The 17,140-nt window shown below is 43.6% G+C and overlaps 1 protein-coding gene across 2 annotated transcripts in view; it reads left to right on the forward strand.

The window, feature by feature from the left end:
- The window catches only part of SH3KBP1 (SH3 domain containing kinase binding protein 1), a 1,496,599-nt gene that overhangs the window by 1,439,445 nt on the left and 40,014 nt on the right, over nt 1-17,140 (forward strand). For both annotated transcript variants that reach the window (XM_069637105.1, XM_069637106.1), the window contains one exon: nt 2,189-2,317. In XM_069637105.1, the coding sequence (XP_069493206.1) occupies nt 2,189-2,317 (129 nt within the window). The remainder of the gene's footprint in view (nt 1-2,188; nt 2,318-17,140) is intronic.

Raw genomic sequence — 17,140 nt, forward strand, 5'->3', positions numbered from 1 at the left:
ACACAGATCTGCTAGAGCAAGCAAACATGCCATTGATTTGTGTAAATTATCTAAATTATCTAAGGCTCTATGTTTCCAGTACCCTGTAGCCAAATGTATCTGACAGGAGCTTGACTTATACATCTGAAGCACTTTAACCTAGCAGTCATTTTGCTCTTGGGCCATCATGGAGGGGCATGCACAATGGTGTGCAGCGGGTTTGTCCGCCTCAAGCTTTCAGTGTCATTTCTGTTTGTCGCACCCGCGATCTTGCTTATGTTGGTGATGCGGTTTCCTGAGACTGTGGTTTCCAGAGGCGTGCTGGATCCTCTTCATGACTTTGCTGATGAGTGTGCTGGTCTAAAATGTCTGCCAGTTTTAATGCTGGTCGCTTATTGGCATTGGGACTGGTGGGAGATTTCCCAAGTCATCATGGGAGGCACACCGTTCTTCTTGTCAGGTGTTCACCTCGCACTACAAAATGGAGCTAGTCAGGAAGGATGTTGCATCGCCACTCTTTGTTACCTCGCCTCCATGGCCGTGTTGCTAGAGTATCTTGCTGGAGCTCTGCTTTTCTGTCTCGAGACTGCAGAACACTTGTCTGCTGTGAACAGGAGTCTATTGTAGCCTGATGCGTTATCCGCTGATAAGGGGTCTCGCTGCTAGCCTACTTGGTTTAACTTTTCTTGTTACAGTGTTCAGTGAATTTAGTGTAGGGCCGCCCATTACTCTGCATTCAGAAGGATTGCGGGGGTAGCTTAACACCCCTATCATCTCGGTGGGATCTCTATATGAAATGCATGTCCCTCCAACACATTTCTCTGCTTAAAGCGGACGAGGAAGGCTTTGGTGAAGATGAATATTGAAATATGAGGAATCTATATATTTTATGAATCATGTAAAGAAAACATGGGCTTGATTAAATTATAATGTTGTCAACCTCTGAGAATTGTGCATAATTGAATCTATTAAGCCACATACCAATTTAATATCGTTAATGCCTGATCTGAAGAGGAACTGTGAGCCAGAATTAATAGTTGCAAAGACTTATTATTATTATATGGATTGAAAAATATATCTGTTTTAGAGCTACAGTATAACTTTACTTGATTACAAAATTACCTCTTAGGGGATTGGGTAATAGTATTGTACTCCCTAAAATCATTTTACTTGCATCTTCAACAAATAAGGGAAAAATGCCCACTCTTAAAAATCTTATCTTGTGCCATAGTATATGGCATTGGTATAGCGCCTAATGCCATTGGTATGGCCTCAAAGCGCTGTGAGGTGAACGCCCATGGAGGACCGAGGTATGAGAATTGACAGGAGGATTTTTAGAATGCACATGTGCATTTTAGCCAGAACGAAGGTAAGGGGGGGGGTGGCTAAGTCCCTGCTAGTGACCCATGGGCATCTGGTTAGTGGATGGGTGCTGTGATACTGTCGGGAGAGTAGGCGGGTCAAGGAGACTAATTATGTGCCCAGGTGGACCAAATTGTTTTCGTGCAACTCGGCTGCATTCTAATGGCAGAGGTGATGTGCGATATGAAGTCAAGTAGTGAATTGTTATAAATGTTTGCGGGTGGGTGGCTGTGCCCCAGGAGCATTGAGATGGAGCGCTGAATGTACCAGAGAATCAAGGATATCTAGTTGCAATGAGGGTATGCAGATCACATCATATGGATCGACTAAAATCCTTTCCGTGCAAGCTAGGTCCTGTCTTGTTGTCCCCTCGTGTGACTCATCAGTGCCCCCACCTACCTGTCTGGATAATGGAAGAGCCAGCTCTTGAGTGTCTTCCGTAAAGCGAGGTGTTCCTCTATGCTGCGGATGCTAAATGGAATCAAGTTCAAGATGGTGGGAGTTTTGACCATCCCCCTATACTGGTCGATTTTGTGACTGGGATGACAAGGAGGAGAGCTGTGCCTGATCTCAGGTTTCTGGTGGCCCTGTTGGGTGTGAGCTTGTGTTGTAGATCTTCTAATCTTGTGTTGTGTAGATCTCGGTGGGTGATGTACATTGCCTTGAAGGTAGATCATCACCCGATCGGCAGCCAGTGAACGACATGGCGGGTGGGTTATGACTGGTATAGTTCCTTTGCCCTCACATGGATGCAATGCAGAGATCAACCTGATTCATGTGATGTATATATGACCATTTACATGTGTTGGAATGATTCCTCAGTACTGTGTTTTTTGTGTTTTCCTAGTCCTCCCTTTCGAGTCCTGATATCTTTGACTCACCAAGTCCTGATGAGGAGAAAGATGAGCTTGCTTCCGTCACACCGAAACCTGCAGACATATCAAAGAAAGCACCCAAAACGGTCACAATATCACAGGTAGGCCGGGTGTTGCTTAAATCTATTTCAGTGGTCACTCAAGCTTGACGATATTTTAACTTAACTTCCCAAACAAAAAATATTAGTATAATGTTTTATATTGCAAATAATAAAATAATTTGTTCAAATGAATGCAAGGGCTTCTTGTAAGCCCATTTATATTGGAGATACCATACCAACCAAGGTAGGTGTATTGTATTAATTATAATTATTGAAAAAAGTCATATGTAATTCTTAGACATTTCTCTTGCAAACAGACTTGTCAAGTGTTTGATTCACGTTTTCAATATTTTTGTTAAAATCTATGCTATTTCCTGCCCCCTGCTTCGTGTTGACTAATACATTTCAGATCGAGGGTATTGCGTATTAAAATAATCAATTCCCAGGGGCATTTATTTAGTACCTGGTACCATATGTTTGCATACTCCTTTTTACTTTTTGTATAAAGATGTGTTCGCAATTAATCATCTCAGTGCCCTTGCAATTTGCTGGACGCCCATGCTGGCTTTTCAAGGAGACCACAAACAAATGAACTGCGCCCTTAACCTGCAACCCATGAACTAATTTTATACAAAGGGACGTTAAGGTTTTAACACAATACTTAAAAAATACACTATACCTAAAAAAGGCCAAGAATGTTCCCATTAAGGATAACTCCCTCTCACCATTCAACAATGCACTGCTTACAGCCTCACACATGACGGCACACATGGCATCAAACATTAATTTCAGTTTTTTAGGCTTGGCTTGGACTTTTGGTGGCTCTTTCGCGTAATGGGCAAATTTAACGTGTTCTCAACTCATGTTTGCAGAGAGTTCATGGCGTTTGTGTTGGTGCAGCATAACAAGTCATTACTAAACATCTCCAAGATAAATGATCCACAAAATGTTTCTTAGTGTGCAGAGTAGATATAAAGAGCTGGCATTTGCCGTGCGCCTCTCTACCACTCTCGCATCTCCAAAGAGATCTTGCATCTTTCGACTGCAGATTGTGTTGGCACATGTGCTCAGTCCACACACTCCACACCAAGTGGTGAACTATGCATGGCCTATGACCCTGTTGCTATCCCACACATGCACTAATAATCCTGGTTGGTGCACATTATGCAAGTTATAGCTCATCAAAAAGGTGTGTGTGCAGGCAATGTCAAGATAGAGCTTTCACTGTGGAGTGGCTTTATATCTTACTTCCCTTACCAGTTAGCCAGATAGATCTTTATAAATGCATACACATATCTCAATGTTTTGTTAATACCTGCCTTGACTGTTCCCCAAAACACCTGCAACCATATTACATCATGTTTGCTCTATTCCATATTGCATGAAATATTCCCTCACCGTTGTTTTTTTTCCATCTGCCGCTTGATATCATCTGGTGGCCCCTGTTCACCGTCTGGCGAATAGAGCGAACTTTGCCTCTCTGACGCCTTTCCATTGCTGCTGCTGTGGGTGTCCCTGCTGGGCTCGCCCCCTGATGAGCTGCGCGTTCACGTGTTGTCACGTGACTATTATTGCAGGAAGCACCCCTAAGGCATCTTTAGCCCTGGGTACCCATTCCAAGGGCAACACTTCTAAGGGCATTGTTTATACCTGTTTGTCCCTGTTCACGCCTCATCATGCTCCACACTATTGTGCATTATCTTCTATACTTCTTACTGTCTTTTGTCTTTATATCTTTTTACATGCCTAGGCCTATTCCACCTAGGGTTACCCAGCGTTCTTTTCCTTGCCTGCCATCTACTCATACTCTTCAAATGTTTCACTCCCTTCTATTTTGCTTGATGCTGTACCTGTTATACATTTTCGCCTTATTAATGCTCAATCCATTTGCAATGTATCTTACTATTCTTGACCTCTTCATTCATTCTAACTTACATTTTTCATTGAGACATGTTTCACCTCTGACAACTCTTCTGTACCTGCTCTTTTTCATACGTCTACCCACTTTCCTTATACCCCCATCCATCCAAGCATGGTGGTGGAACCGGTGCTCTTTAACGCTTCCTGGACTCTTTTACCACCTCCTTCTGGATTTCTGATTTTTAGTTTGTTTGAGTGTCATAGTTCATCCTTTTCCTGTGGCACTTTTAACTATTTACCGCCCTCCTGGGCCACCTGTTGACTTTATTGATCATCTTCAGCTCCTTCTGTCATTTCACCTTCCTTTTCTTCACCTTTTTATGCTACTTGGAGACTTCAACCTTCCTCTTTCTACTACCTCGACGTATTCTTCTGTTGATTCACATCATTTGCATTTTCTTTTTTCTTCCTCTTCTCACCAATCTGGTTCTTGTCTTCACCTTATTTTGTCATCCTTTCCTTCTCCTAGTCCTGTGACGGTTCACCCTCTTTATCTGTCATATCATTTACTCTTTTGCTCTCTTGCTTCGCCTCCTCCTTCCCGTGCTCTTGCACCTATTTTTACATGTCCAAATCTTACTAATACCTCTTCTTCTTTTCTTTCCTTACTTCAATTATCCCTTCTGTCTTCTTCCTTCTTTTCATCCTGAGGCTGCTGTGAGTTGTCTTCATTCCACATTACAGTCACCCCTTGACTCTGTTGAGCCTGCTTGTCCTTTTAAACCCACTTGTGAACCCCCTCAATCGTGGCTCACTGCCGATGTTGTCTCATCCCTGTACCATTTGCACTGGGAAAAGACTTGCTCTCTCTGCGATCTAGACACACACTGTCCTCTCCACATTATTCTTACGATAATTGTGTTACTTGCTGCAAAAAATCATACTTTTCTAATCTCACTATTTCTCTCTCATCACTGTTGTCTTTTTCAACTTCTTCACACAATTCTATCGTAAGCCTCCTGATCCTTCTCTTTTCTAATCTCTCTGATCTCTCTCTTTTCTGCCTCTTCTCTATCTCTAACTGTGGTTTTCCCCAGGGGTCTAACCTCTCTCCCTGGCTGTTCAACCAATATCTGGCACTTCTTGCCCACTGCATTGCCGTGATCTGCCCCAACTTCCAGTGCTATGCGGATGATACTCGGCTCATTTTCAGGCTCCCCTCAGTCACCTCTTCTCCCTCTCTCATCTCTGACTGTCTGTCCGACAACCAGGAGTGTTGTGCCGCCAATGATCTCTGTCTTAATGCCAGTAAGACCGAGATTCTCCTCATCGGCCCACCTGCTCCATCCTTTCCTGCCACTGGCCCTCCTCCTGCTCCCACCTGTGAGGCTAAGAACCTCTGGGTCATCTTCAACTCCACACTCACCTTCTCTCTTCACATCTCTGACACCTTTAAGAAGTCACACTACCAGCTGCACCTCCTCAGAGGTATTCTTCCTTTCCTCTCCTTCTCCCAGAAGCTCACTGTCTCCAGTGCTCTGGTTCTCTCTAGGCCGGACTACTGCAACAGCCTCTTTCTAAATCTGCCTGCTTCTACTCTCCACCCTCTGCAACTCATCCAGAACAGGTCTGCGACTCTTGTCATTGGCCTCAAGCCCAGGGATCGTATCTCTCCAGGACTGAAATCTCTCCATTGGCTGCGAGGATTACGTTCAAAACCCTCTGCATTGTCCACAAGGCCTTCTGGGGCTTGGGGCCTCAATACCTTCAACTCTCTCTTCCTAAATATCTTCCTTCTCGAGGTCTTCGTTCATCCGACTCCAACTCCCACAGTCATATGCTTCTCCAAGCAACGAGTTGGTGGTAGATCTTTCTTCGGCTGGGGCCTCCCTCTGGAGCAGCCTCCCTACCTCCCTGAAACTTGAGGAGACTCATCTCTGGTTCCGAAAGCACCTCAAAACCTTTCTCTTTGCTTCTTCCTTTTCTCCTCCTCTCCCCTGCTGACTTCCTTGATTAAACTGCACTGGTTACCTGACCACCTTCTGATCTCGGGCCCAGGTACGCTCCCCCACCAGCACACACCTGCACTGCCTTCCTGGCAACCCCTGCACTTGGGCACTGTTTATGTATCCCTAGAGTCTTACTACCAGCACTCGACACCTGTTGTCTGCACTTACCCTTGCACTTGCCACCTGCTGGCCGTACATTTACTTATTGTTATTTATTCTATTATCCTATGTACTGCACTGTCCCCTCCCCCTTTCCCCTGCACTTTCCCACTTCACCCTTCCCATGCACTTGCGCGATCTGAATGACACCTGGCCTAGTAGGATCGCTGCCTGTCTTCCCTCTGTTTCCTCTCCCTTGCCTCGTCGCGCCTTGAAACACTTGTGTATAGGCGCGTTATAAATGCCTTATCACATCATATCATAGATCTGATTGTCTGACTTTGCTAATTATTTCACCTCTAAAGTTGCTACTCTTGGTTCTTCTTTTAGTAGCCCTTCTATTCCTACTTGTCCTCTTTCTAGAACTCCTACTTCTTACTCACCATCTTCTTTTTCTCCTTTATCGGATTCTGATACTTCTGCTCTTCTTGCTCCTGCTCCCTCTACTGCCTGGTCGTTTGACCCTTTACCTTCTGCTCTTATCCCTCAAGTTTATCCTCATCTTCTTTCCTATCTCACCGCTCAACAATTTGTTATTTTCAACTTCTTGTTAACCTCCTCTTTTTAAGCATGCTCTTGTCCTTCCTAATTTGAAGAAACCTTCTCTCGACCCCTCAACTCCAACTCATTTTCGACCTTTTTCTCTTCTCCCTTTCTTATCTACAATTCTCGAGCGTGCTGCATATACCCAAGTCTCTGCTTAGCTCAATCTTCATTCTCTTCCACCCCCTCTTCAATCTGGGTTTCGATCTTCTCACTCTACGGAGACCGCACTTTTACAGGTCTCCAATACTCTTCTTGAATCCCGCCACTCAAAGTCTTGTATTCTTATTTTTTTAGACTTATCTATGGCCTTTGACACTGTTGATCACTCTCTACTTATTTCCTCCCTCTCTACACTTGGTCTTTCTAGTTCTGTTCTTAAGTGGTTTCAATCTTATCTTTCTCAGTTATCATATTCTGTAACGTGGGTAAGTCAGACTTTGTCATCTTTCCTGCTTTTGTATGGTGTTCCCCAAGGGTCCGTCTAGTCCCTCTTCATTTTCACTCTATACAGCACCACTCTCTACTCTTCTCATCTTTGAATCTTTCTTTTCACCTGTAATTAGAAGTATAATTGTTCTTTTATAACACGCTTAATACCGACTGGTTTTAAGCGTGAGGCCAGGATTCGAACCTGTGTTGCTATGCTTTGTCTTGCTTCCAAGACACAGGCGTTGCCCTCGAACTATCCACCCAGCCAAGAGTGCACGCAAATGAAACTCAGATTTTCTTTTTCTTCTCTTCCTTTGACAAGACTCTTTATTCCACTTCCTTCATCTTAATCCCTAGTTTTTTAGCACTCATCATCTTAGAATTGTATAATCTGTTCATTTCTTACTGTGGATCTCTTATTACAATTTTAACTGGTTGTGTTTTGCTCCTTTAACCTTTTATTGTTTCAGACTTGGTAGCTACTTATGCAATAATCCCTGAGCCGGCAGGGGGCATTACTGAGTCAGGTAAAGCCCTGTGGCCCATAGTTACAGGCTCAAGCATAGCAAGGACCTTAACAAAGGCCCCGGGGGATTACCTGACTCAGTAATGAAACCCCCCCCCCCCCCACCAGTGAGGGGATTATTGCAATTTTTTTACCATGGCCCATTGGCGCTTGTTTCGTAGTAAGAAGAAAAAATGGCTGTTGCGGTAGGGAAAACGAAGTCTGTTTCCCCATCCATGGCAACCATTGAAAATTATACAAAAAGTAGATAAACAAAATGGGTAAAAGGTAAACAAAAAAAACGGCTGCCATGGAAGGGAAGAAGGGACTACATGTAGTCCCTTCTTCCCTTCCATGTAGGCCTGTCGCAGAACATAAGTGTTCCCAGCGCGTCCACTCCTGATGGGCAAATGGACAGAGAAGAAGGTAAGTGGGGGTGGGGGCAGGGAGGGAATTCTGTGGATGGGGAGGGGGCAGGCGAGAGGAGGACCACGTACCTCATTCCCCGGCGGGGGAAGATGGTGGTCTACAGACGTGAGGAGGTTCAGAGTGGGGGATTACCGTCTGGTAATACCCTGTTGCAAGCAGCATCCTCATTGGCTGAGAGGCTGCCACCCCCCAACCCCTGCCAAATGCTCATTTTAAATAATCTTTTTAGAGGCCGCAGGTCTTAAGGTTGCTTGTACTTTACTACTCAGTGCGCTGCAGGAACTACATTCCCTTGTGTAATATAGTCCCGCCGGGATACTAATTACAGGTCCCGCCGGGATACTAATTACGCGTCAGACCAGTGTGTCAATGCCAGCGCATCAGGGCTTAGTCAGTCTGCGCGGGTCTGTGTGTGACATGCCATGCCAACACTGACCGATGCGCGCAGATTGTTGACCGTTGGGTGAGGCTCACCGTTCAATCAGGCTTTACTGTAAGTATCTACTAGCCCCAGGTGACTTGTTAACTTTGTTCCCTCAGCTTAAAGTGCTACTAGCTACTGGAAGACAGGCTGTTATTACTGAATATAGTGTACTTAACATCAAGACCATCTTGTTGCCATCACCAGCTGCTATTGCACGTGGCCCTGAACTGAATACTAACAATGATCTCGGGAGGATAGCTCGGGGGCAACGTGCTTGTTAATGCATTTATGTACATCCCACTTGATAAATGTGTTCATACACCTGAAGTAGTTAAAATTTCCCCACCCTCAATTACCCAGGGGATGTTTGGAAATTGGATGGGACCGGGTGCTGTACTGTGAAGATCTCAGTATGTAGCACATGATGGTTAGACAAACATACCATGTATGTCCGGGATTATATCCCGAACCATCAAATTGATATGTGCATCACAGAGACTTGGTTACGAGACTCTAGTGGTCACAATATAGATTTAGCCACTCCAGAGGGCTACAAATTCTTCGGACAAAATAGACAGTTTAGCAGGGGAGGTGGAGTGGCAATCATGAGCATGAAAGAACTGGGCTTCTTTCAAGCAACGATTACTTGCGAGGTTTGTGAAATGATGCTGCTAAAAATCGCACCCACTCCTAACGATTGCATGAATACTATTCTCATATACCACCTCCCCACTGAAATGCCATCTTTCTATGAAGAAATGTCAGCCATTCTAGCATCCTTGCACAAACCCTGTAGTTCAACAATTATTCTGGGGGATTTTAACAGACGTCTGGGAAATCCCCAGGACCCAGACGCTTTCAATTTAGAGTAATTCTTTGGTAAAAATGATTTTTCCATCCTTGATAAAGAAGCAACAACTAATGATATGGGCAATGTACTAGATTGGGTTGTAGTTAGGAACCTGTTTTCAAGTCCATTGGACACCAGACCCTGCGCCTCGTCCAATAACTTTTTTGTGACATTTAGCACTTTGCACTATTTTAGCCCAAAAAAAGAATATCCTAAAACAAGTCACTAGTATAGATTTTAACAACATTCAACCTGGTGATTTGGAATGTTGTCGTATTAAATTCATGGATCCCACCTAGGATAGTGACCACCCCTCGTACTCCTTGGCATCAGAATATGAGAACGCTCTTACCAAGCTGTTCTATCATGTGGCGCCCCTGAAGTCTAAGACAATCGGGGAAAAGAATAGTTGTCAGGAATTGTATACACCTGCCCTCATTGCGCGTAAGCAAGAAAAAAAGAGAGCGGAAAGAATTTGGGCAAAAACACAGACACAAGAAAACAAGGATAAGTGGAAGTCCTTAGAACAGTTATATCATCGTGAGATCCATATGACAAAGCAAAACTATTTTAATACCCAAATTACGAATTCTAAAATCTTCTCCATGCAACTCTTTGAAATTCTTAGGATATTTAGAAAAGCACACAGATCAATTAAATCAGTTTACCCCAACTAATGAGGATTGTGAAACAGTCCAGAAGGCTTTGGCTGATAAAATTACATTAGCACAGACCAACATTGTGGATAATTTAGCTAACATTTCACTAGCTTCCTCATATATTGCTACTAATGAGTGAGTCCCCACGTTTTAACAAATCTGTTTTTTCTTTTAAAGCCATTTCGGGAGATTTAATGACAAAAGTTATTAAGAAAATGCACCCTACAACATGCTCTGCTGATATTATTCCATCCAAATTCGTCCTTGAATATGCTGAACTTTAAACTCCATTTTTGGTTTGCTTTACCAACGCTACTCTACGTTCGCTGACAACCATGTTCCATATCTTTAAAAAAAAAAAAAGAAAAGGTGATGGTCACTCACTCCATGTATAAAGAATCCTGGTCAAGACTATAGAGTGTTTAGTAATTTGAGGCCTATAACAAATGTTTTTTTGTTAAAGATAATTGACAAACTGGCTACCATACAACTATAGGAAGATTTTGAAAATACTGATACCTTACATCCCAGACAGTCTGACTTCAGGTCATACCATGGCACGGAAAGTGCCTTGCTGGATTTGCAAACTGAAATGTTAAGCATCATGGGTTAAAGCAAATCAGTGCTGCTGATGTTAGATTTATCAACTGCCTTCGATCTTGTTGACCATGAAAAACTCCTCAAAAGGCTTGCAGATATATGAATGTGCTCTGGAGAAATAGTCGTCTGGAATAGGTCTTGTGTCAGGATAGGATGGCTAAAATTGATGGGGGAATGCCTGTTCCAAGCATCAGTTGATCTATTGTGGAGTGCCGTAGGGCGCATGTCTTTCTCAAGCCCTATTTAATATATACCGTTGCCCTCTGTGCGATATTTTGGATAACTTGGGAGTGTGATTTACTAACTGTGCCGATGATACTCCGCTCATTATGTAGATGAGTGGAGACTATGAGAAAGATGTTCAGAGCATTTCCCTAATCTACGAGTCAATCTAAAATTGGGATGGCGATCTTTGCCTTAAGGGATCAAAAACAGGGTTCCTCATCTTCGGATCCTCACAAGCATAAACCAAGCCAGATGCTCGGTACGTTGGCTTCACTATAGATCACCATTTCATCAAGATAGCGACCAAAGTTAAGACACTGGGTGTGATTTTGGAACCATCCTGGAGTGCCTAGGCTCACATTGACAATGTCGTAAACCAATCTCAATATCATCTGAAACTACTGTGATTAGTGAAGCCGTATGTTTCCCTGGCCCGAGCCATTATAATTCTTGGGCTCGATTATTGCAGCGCGCTATTAACTGGAGCTAATAAAAGCTGTATTAAAAAGCAGCTACAGATATTGCAAAATGATGTGGTGCATATTGTAAAAACTGTAACTAGATGAGATCCTATCTCGGTGCACAGAAGGGAGCTCCACGGTCTCCCTTTTGAGGCCAGAATTTGTTTTAAGGTAAACATTATCACACACAAATGCCTGCATGGACAAGCACCATCCTACTTAAAATATTGTATCACTCTACAACAATCTGCCAGAGTTACCCGGTCCAGCGACTCGATGCTCCTGGTCTGTACTAGGAGCAAGCAAGCCAGAGGCAATGGCCGCTCATTCCCGGCACAGGCAGCTCTGGCCTGGAATAAGCTCCCTATGCACCTGAGTGCAGACAGAAATGTGCCTACTTTCTGGAAACATCTAAAGACACTATTGTTTAAATAATTGTTAGCTGGACTTTTGTAGTCTTTCTTCTATGCCCTGATGCCTATGGGCTCTGGCACATTACAAATAAATGAATAAAAATGGAGGTCTTTTTCTTTTCTGCTACTACGATTCCACCAACTCCTCCTCCTTCCCTCTCATTTTCTCCTCCGCTCTCGTTTTCTCCTCCTTCTCTCCCCTTTTCTCCCTCTGCCCGTAACTTGGGTGTAATTTTTGAGTCTTCCTTCTCTCTTTCCTCTTTATATTTCTGCTATTGCGCGATCCTGTAATTTTACTCTTTTTTAACATTTGTCATGCTCAACTTTATCTTTCTTTATCTTCGCCCGATCTCCATCACTCCTTCACTGGGAAAACTCCCGGAAAAGCTGACCATCTCCCAGCATACTGAATCTGTTGGTTGTCTCCACGACAACCAGTCTGGCTTCAGAGATGCCAGAAGCACGAAAACTGCTCTCCTGAACACACGTGAAGACCTGGTCTCCAATCTTGACTCTAATCTTCCTTCTGTCCTCATTCTCCTCGATATATCCTCTGCTTTTGACCCGGTCAACCATGCCATCCTGCTCAATCGCTTCCATGACAACCTGGGTATCGCTGATCAGGCCCTGGCCTGGTTGACCTCCTTTCTCACTGACTGAACCTCTCGGGTCCAACCGGGGTCTTTCCTCTCTCTAGTTGTAGTGTTCCCCAGGGGGTCTAACCTTTCTCCCTGGCTTTTCAACCACTACCTGGCACCTCTTGCCCACCGCATCGCTATTTTCTGCTCCAATTTACAGTGTTATGCGGATGACGCCCAGCACTCTTTTAGGCCCCCCCCCCTTTAGCCACCTTGGCTCCTTCTCTCATACCAGACTGCCTGTCTGCAATTCAGTAGTGTTGTGCCACCAATGATCTCTGCCTTAATGCAAGTAAGACTGAGATCCTCCTCATTGGGACACCTACTCCCTCCTTTCCTTTCTCTCTCTGGCCGCCCACTCTGGGCCCTATTCCTTCTCCTTCCTGTGAGGCTAAGAACCTTGGTGTCATCTTCCAATCCACCCTCTCCTTCTCTCCTCACATCTCCGACATCTCTAAGAAGTCAAACCATCAGCTGCACCTCCTTGGAGGTATTCATCCTTTTCTCACTGTCCCTCAGAAGCTCACTGTCTCCAGAGCTCTGGTCCTCTATATGCTGGACAACTGCAACAGCCTCTTTCTAAATCTGCCTGGCTCTACTCTTCATCCTTTACAACTTATCCAGAAGGGGACTGCAATACTTGTCCTTGGCCTCAAGTCCAGGGATTGTATCTCTCAAGCTCTGAAATCTCTTCACTGGCTCCCCGTGGTTGCAAGGTTCAAGTTAGAGACCCTTTTCATCATCCACGAGGCTTTCTGGAGCCTGGGACCGCAATAACTCCAACTTTCTCCAAAATATCTTCCTTCTCGAGCTCTCCGCTCATCCACGTCCAACTCTCTGAGGGTTAGACGCTTCTCCAAGCAGAGAGTTGGTGGCAGATCTCGCTCCTCGGCTGGGGCCTCCCTCTGGAACAGCCCCCCTGCCTCTCAAACTTGAGCAGAACCACCTCTGTTTCCAGAAGCAACTCAAGACCTTCCTTTTTCGTTTCTGCTTTCTCTCTTCCTCTCCCCTGCTGATGTCCCTGACTACTCAGTGCACTGTCACCTGGCTACCCTCTGAACACTTGCCCAGGCTCCTGCATGTCCAGTTGACCTTGCACTGCCTCTGGGCTCCCCCAGCACTTAAGGGTCTGTATCTGCATTCCTACAGTCTTATGAGTTACCTGCACTTCTCCCTTCCCCTCCCCCTGGCCCTTCTCCCCTCCCTCTTCTCCCATGGCCCTTCTTCCCTCCCTCTTTCCCGCACTTGCACGATCTGAATGACACAAGGCTTAGTAAGATTGTTGTTTTGTCCTCCCTTTGTATCCCCCTCCTTGTCTTGTCATGCCTAGAAACACTTGTGCACAGGTGCATTATAAATGCCATATCATATCATTGCTATGCTACTAAGCTTCTTATTTCTTGTTTGAGTGTCTCTTGCCTTATCTATTGCTCACCTTGCCTTCTTGGTCTCCCTGCGTCTCATCTTCTCCCTCTTCGCTCAATTTATAATTCTTCTGTCTGTCTCATTGTTTCTCTTTCACCTCGCTCTTCGACCACCTTCTTCTTTACTTTCTATATCACTCCTTCCTTTGAGTCTCATTTTCTTTTTCAGTTTTCTCGTTTGTCTTTAAGTGCATTCATGGTCTCGGCCCTCTTTACCTTTCTTTGCTTTTTTTCTCTATTCTCCTTCGCAGACTTTTTTCTCTCAGAATCAGTTGCTTCTTGCTGTTCCCAAACACCCCTATGTTTTGTCTCGTTTCTGTTTTTTCCCCTCCTTGCACCTAAGCACTGTAACTCTCTTCCTCTTTCTATTCGTTCCTCTTTCTCTTTGCATTTTCCAGATTAATCTTAAAACATATATTTTCTTTCTTCTCTTTCTAATAACTAAATGTCTGTGTCATTCGTAGTAGTCTTCTCTCTGATGTTGATCTGGATTTGCATTACTCAAATTTATTGTACCATTTTGTTATAATTTATATCAGCACCTTTGGCGAAAGGCTCTTTATAAATGTAATAAATTACATGAAAAATGTTAGTATTCTGCCAGAATGGAGGCATTTGGGTTTTACACTCTTCTACTTTGGTGTAGGGAATGTAGCAAACACATTTTGAGCCAAAGGTATTTTGATCCCTGTCATATAAAGATATTTACCAGAGCATAATGTTTGCTTCACACGAAAAAAAAGGAAAAAAAAACATTGCCCCCATTTTTTATGTCAAAGTTGGTGAAACATTGGGCCAATACGAGTTTTCTCCATTTCTAACGACATAATCCGTAAAAAGAATGCAATCAGTTTGCACCATCAGTATTTCAATATTCGTCATGTAACATGGATTGTTCCCTTAAATATTAATCAAGCAGCGACAATAGTGAAAAATTGTTTCACTCAGTTTTTAGTCTTGAATTTACCTTCTCCAGAAGAGAAGATATTGTGTTCCAATTGAACAGTAACTGATTTTACACTGCTCTTTTATCTCTCAATTGAAATACTGAGTTACTTGAGAAATAGTGCCTTGCGATAGACACCGATCAAGAAATTAAAGGTGTTCCACTAACTATAAATGCTGGGGAGGACACCCACAATATTTCACATGAGTACAGGCAGCGTGTCTACAGAAAGAAAACACAACTTAACCTGCCTGCTGTCGCGCTAATGTTTACAGTCACAAAACACATAAATATAAAAAGAAATCTGAATAAGTATTTTAGAAAAACAGTAAAATCCTTTCCAATATCAACATGCAAATTGTCATCAATTGTTGGATTCCCCCAAAAAACATTCTGAGACAAAATATCACAACAATACAATTTGCTTGGTTTCTCTGAAACTATTGAAAGTGTTGGCATCAGAGAAAAATATTGACTCTTTCTAGGGCTGATTCAACTCTGAAATGTTGGACACCGTTGTTTTCTAGTTTGGACATGGCTACATGAATTCTGGGTAGGGTTGTCTAGGCTATGCTTATGTTAAAGGCTTGGGTTCAGGGTAGCATCTTTTATTCTGGAGAACAAAATACGTGATGTATTAGGGTCATACAAGCTTGAGATCACAAAATCAAAATGGAAAAGAAATCAGCAAGTTATCCCTATTTGGCTTAAGGAGTCCACCCAAGGTGCAATCTTTCTCTTCTGGGCAATGTTATTGGAAAAAGGCCTTGGTTATTGTAATTGGCGTTATTTCCTTAAGAACGGAGGGGAGAAACTGACTTTGTTTATAATCAGAATTTTCCTTTTATGTAAACTATGGTTTTAACGGGCCAAGACATTTATTAAGGCCTGGCTTAAAAATCCATTAGTCATGCTCTACACCATGCTCACCAACCCAAACACAATGTGCTTTTGTGTAACCCAGGGAATACATGAATAGATGTTTACTGTCAGAGACAAGTGTGCCATGCACAATTTTGGATTCTTGGACAATCTGTTTTAAATTTTCTTCCAGTTTCGTTTGCAGGCCCAGTCTCCTTTTAGTGGCACAGCTTGTTAATAGAGTTCCCCCAAAGTATGTGAATGTTCGGTCAGGGGTGTAATTAATTCATTCTTGGGAGATATATCAATTCAGCAGCTTTAATTGCGTGTGTATCAGGAGTCCTAGTATCAACAAAGACATCCACTTTCTTCAAAACAAAACTCTTTTAATAGGCCCCTTAAGGAACAGATGCACACTTTGCAAGGGGACGTTTTGCTCTGCCAGATCAAGGTCCAGGGTTTGTATACACTTCTGTCTCCAGAGGTTGCCATCACTGGCTGGCTATGCATCCATCAATGTCATTCAAGCAAGGCCATCCAGCTAAAATAGTCATGTGAATGTCCCGAATTTGTACTGTATTTATTTTTCTGGTATTTTGCATACAAGCCTTTTCTTCCGGGTTCACCCGGATGTGCCCATCCGGACACAATAACTCCAGTGCACCCCACCCAAATACACCTAGAGACCTGACCTGCACTAGACGCCAGTTCCTCTTGGTTCTGCAAACACCAACAGAAAAGCACAATTTCTATCCTGCTCCCTCTCTTGCCACTAACCTACCCAACCCTTTCTCTTGCAGAGCCACGAAAGTGCCTGGAGACCATATTAATGGTAACGGTGCATGGTACAAGACAATTTAACATAACACATCATGTGTTTATATTCATCTCTTAATTGCTTACCACTGATTAATAATCAAATCTATTCTACAGAAAGATGACACTTGCATTCATTGTCTGAAGGAAGTGGAGCCCTGCTTAAACACATTGTAAGGCAGTCCAGAGGGCCAGGGGTTTGCATCACAAATCTCAGTTTAGCAGAGTACCGAGGGCCCATCGAACCCTCCCCGGACAATGCCGGCGGACTCAGCCATAGGGCAAGTTAGAACCGTCTTATTTTCCAAACAGACAGGGATCATATAGGAAATAAAAAAATCTCCGTCAATCACAGCTTCTGTCACAAGCCCATGTCACAAGCTTTTATCCAGTAATGACATCACTATCTCCAACCCTTCCCAAATACCTAAGAACCAGCTCTATTGGGTAGCTCGGGTATTCACGCCCATACGTTTCCCCTATATGAGCTATCTAACTGGTCCTTCCATGTCAGGTGGGTTCGCCTGAGACTTCCCCAAAGACTATCTATTACATTGTTACATGGTCATAGGGTGGCCATTGGCCCTTGGGCCATTACACACCTCCCCAGGATTCATGCTCCCTGATTG

The sequence above is a fragment of the Ambystoma mexicanum genome, chromosome 7p (assembly GCF_040938575.1).
Source record: "Ambystoma mexicanum isolate Mex_15411 chromosome 7p, UKY_AmexF1_1, whole genome shotgun sequence".
In the NCBI taxonomy this organism is placed as follows: Eukaryota; Metazoa; Chordata; class Amphibia; order Caudata; family Ambystomatidae; genus Ambystoma; species Ambystoma mexicanum.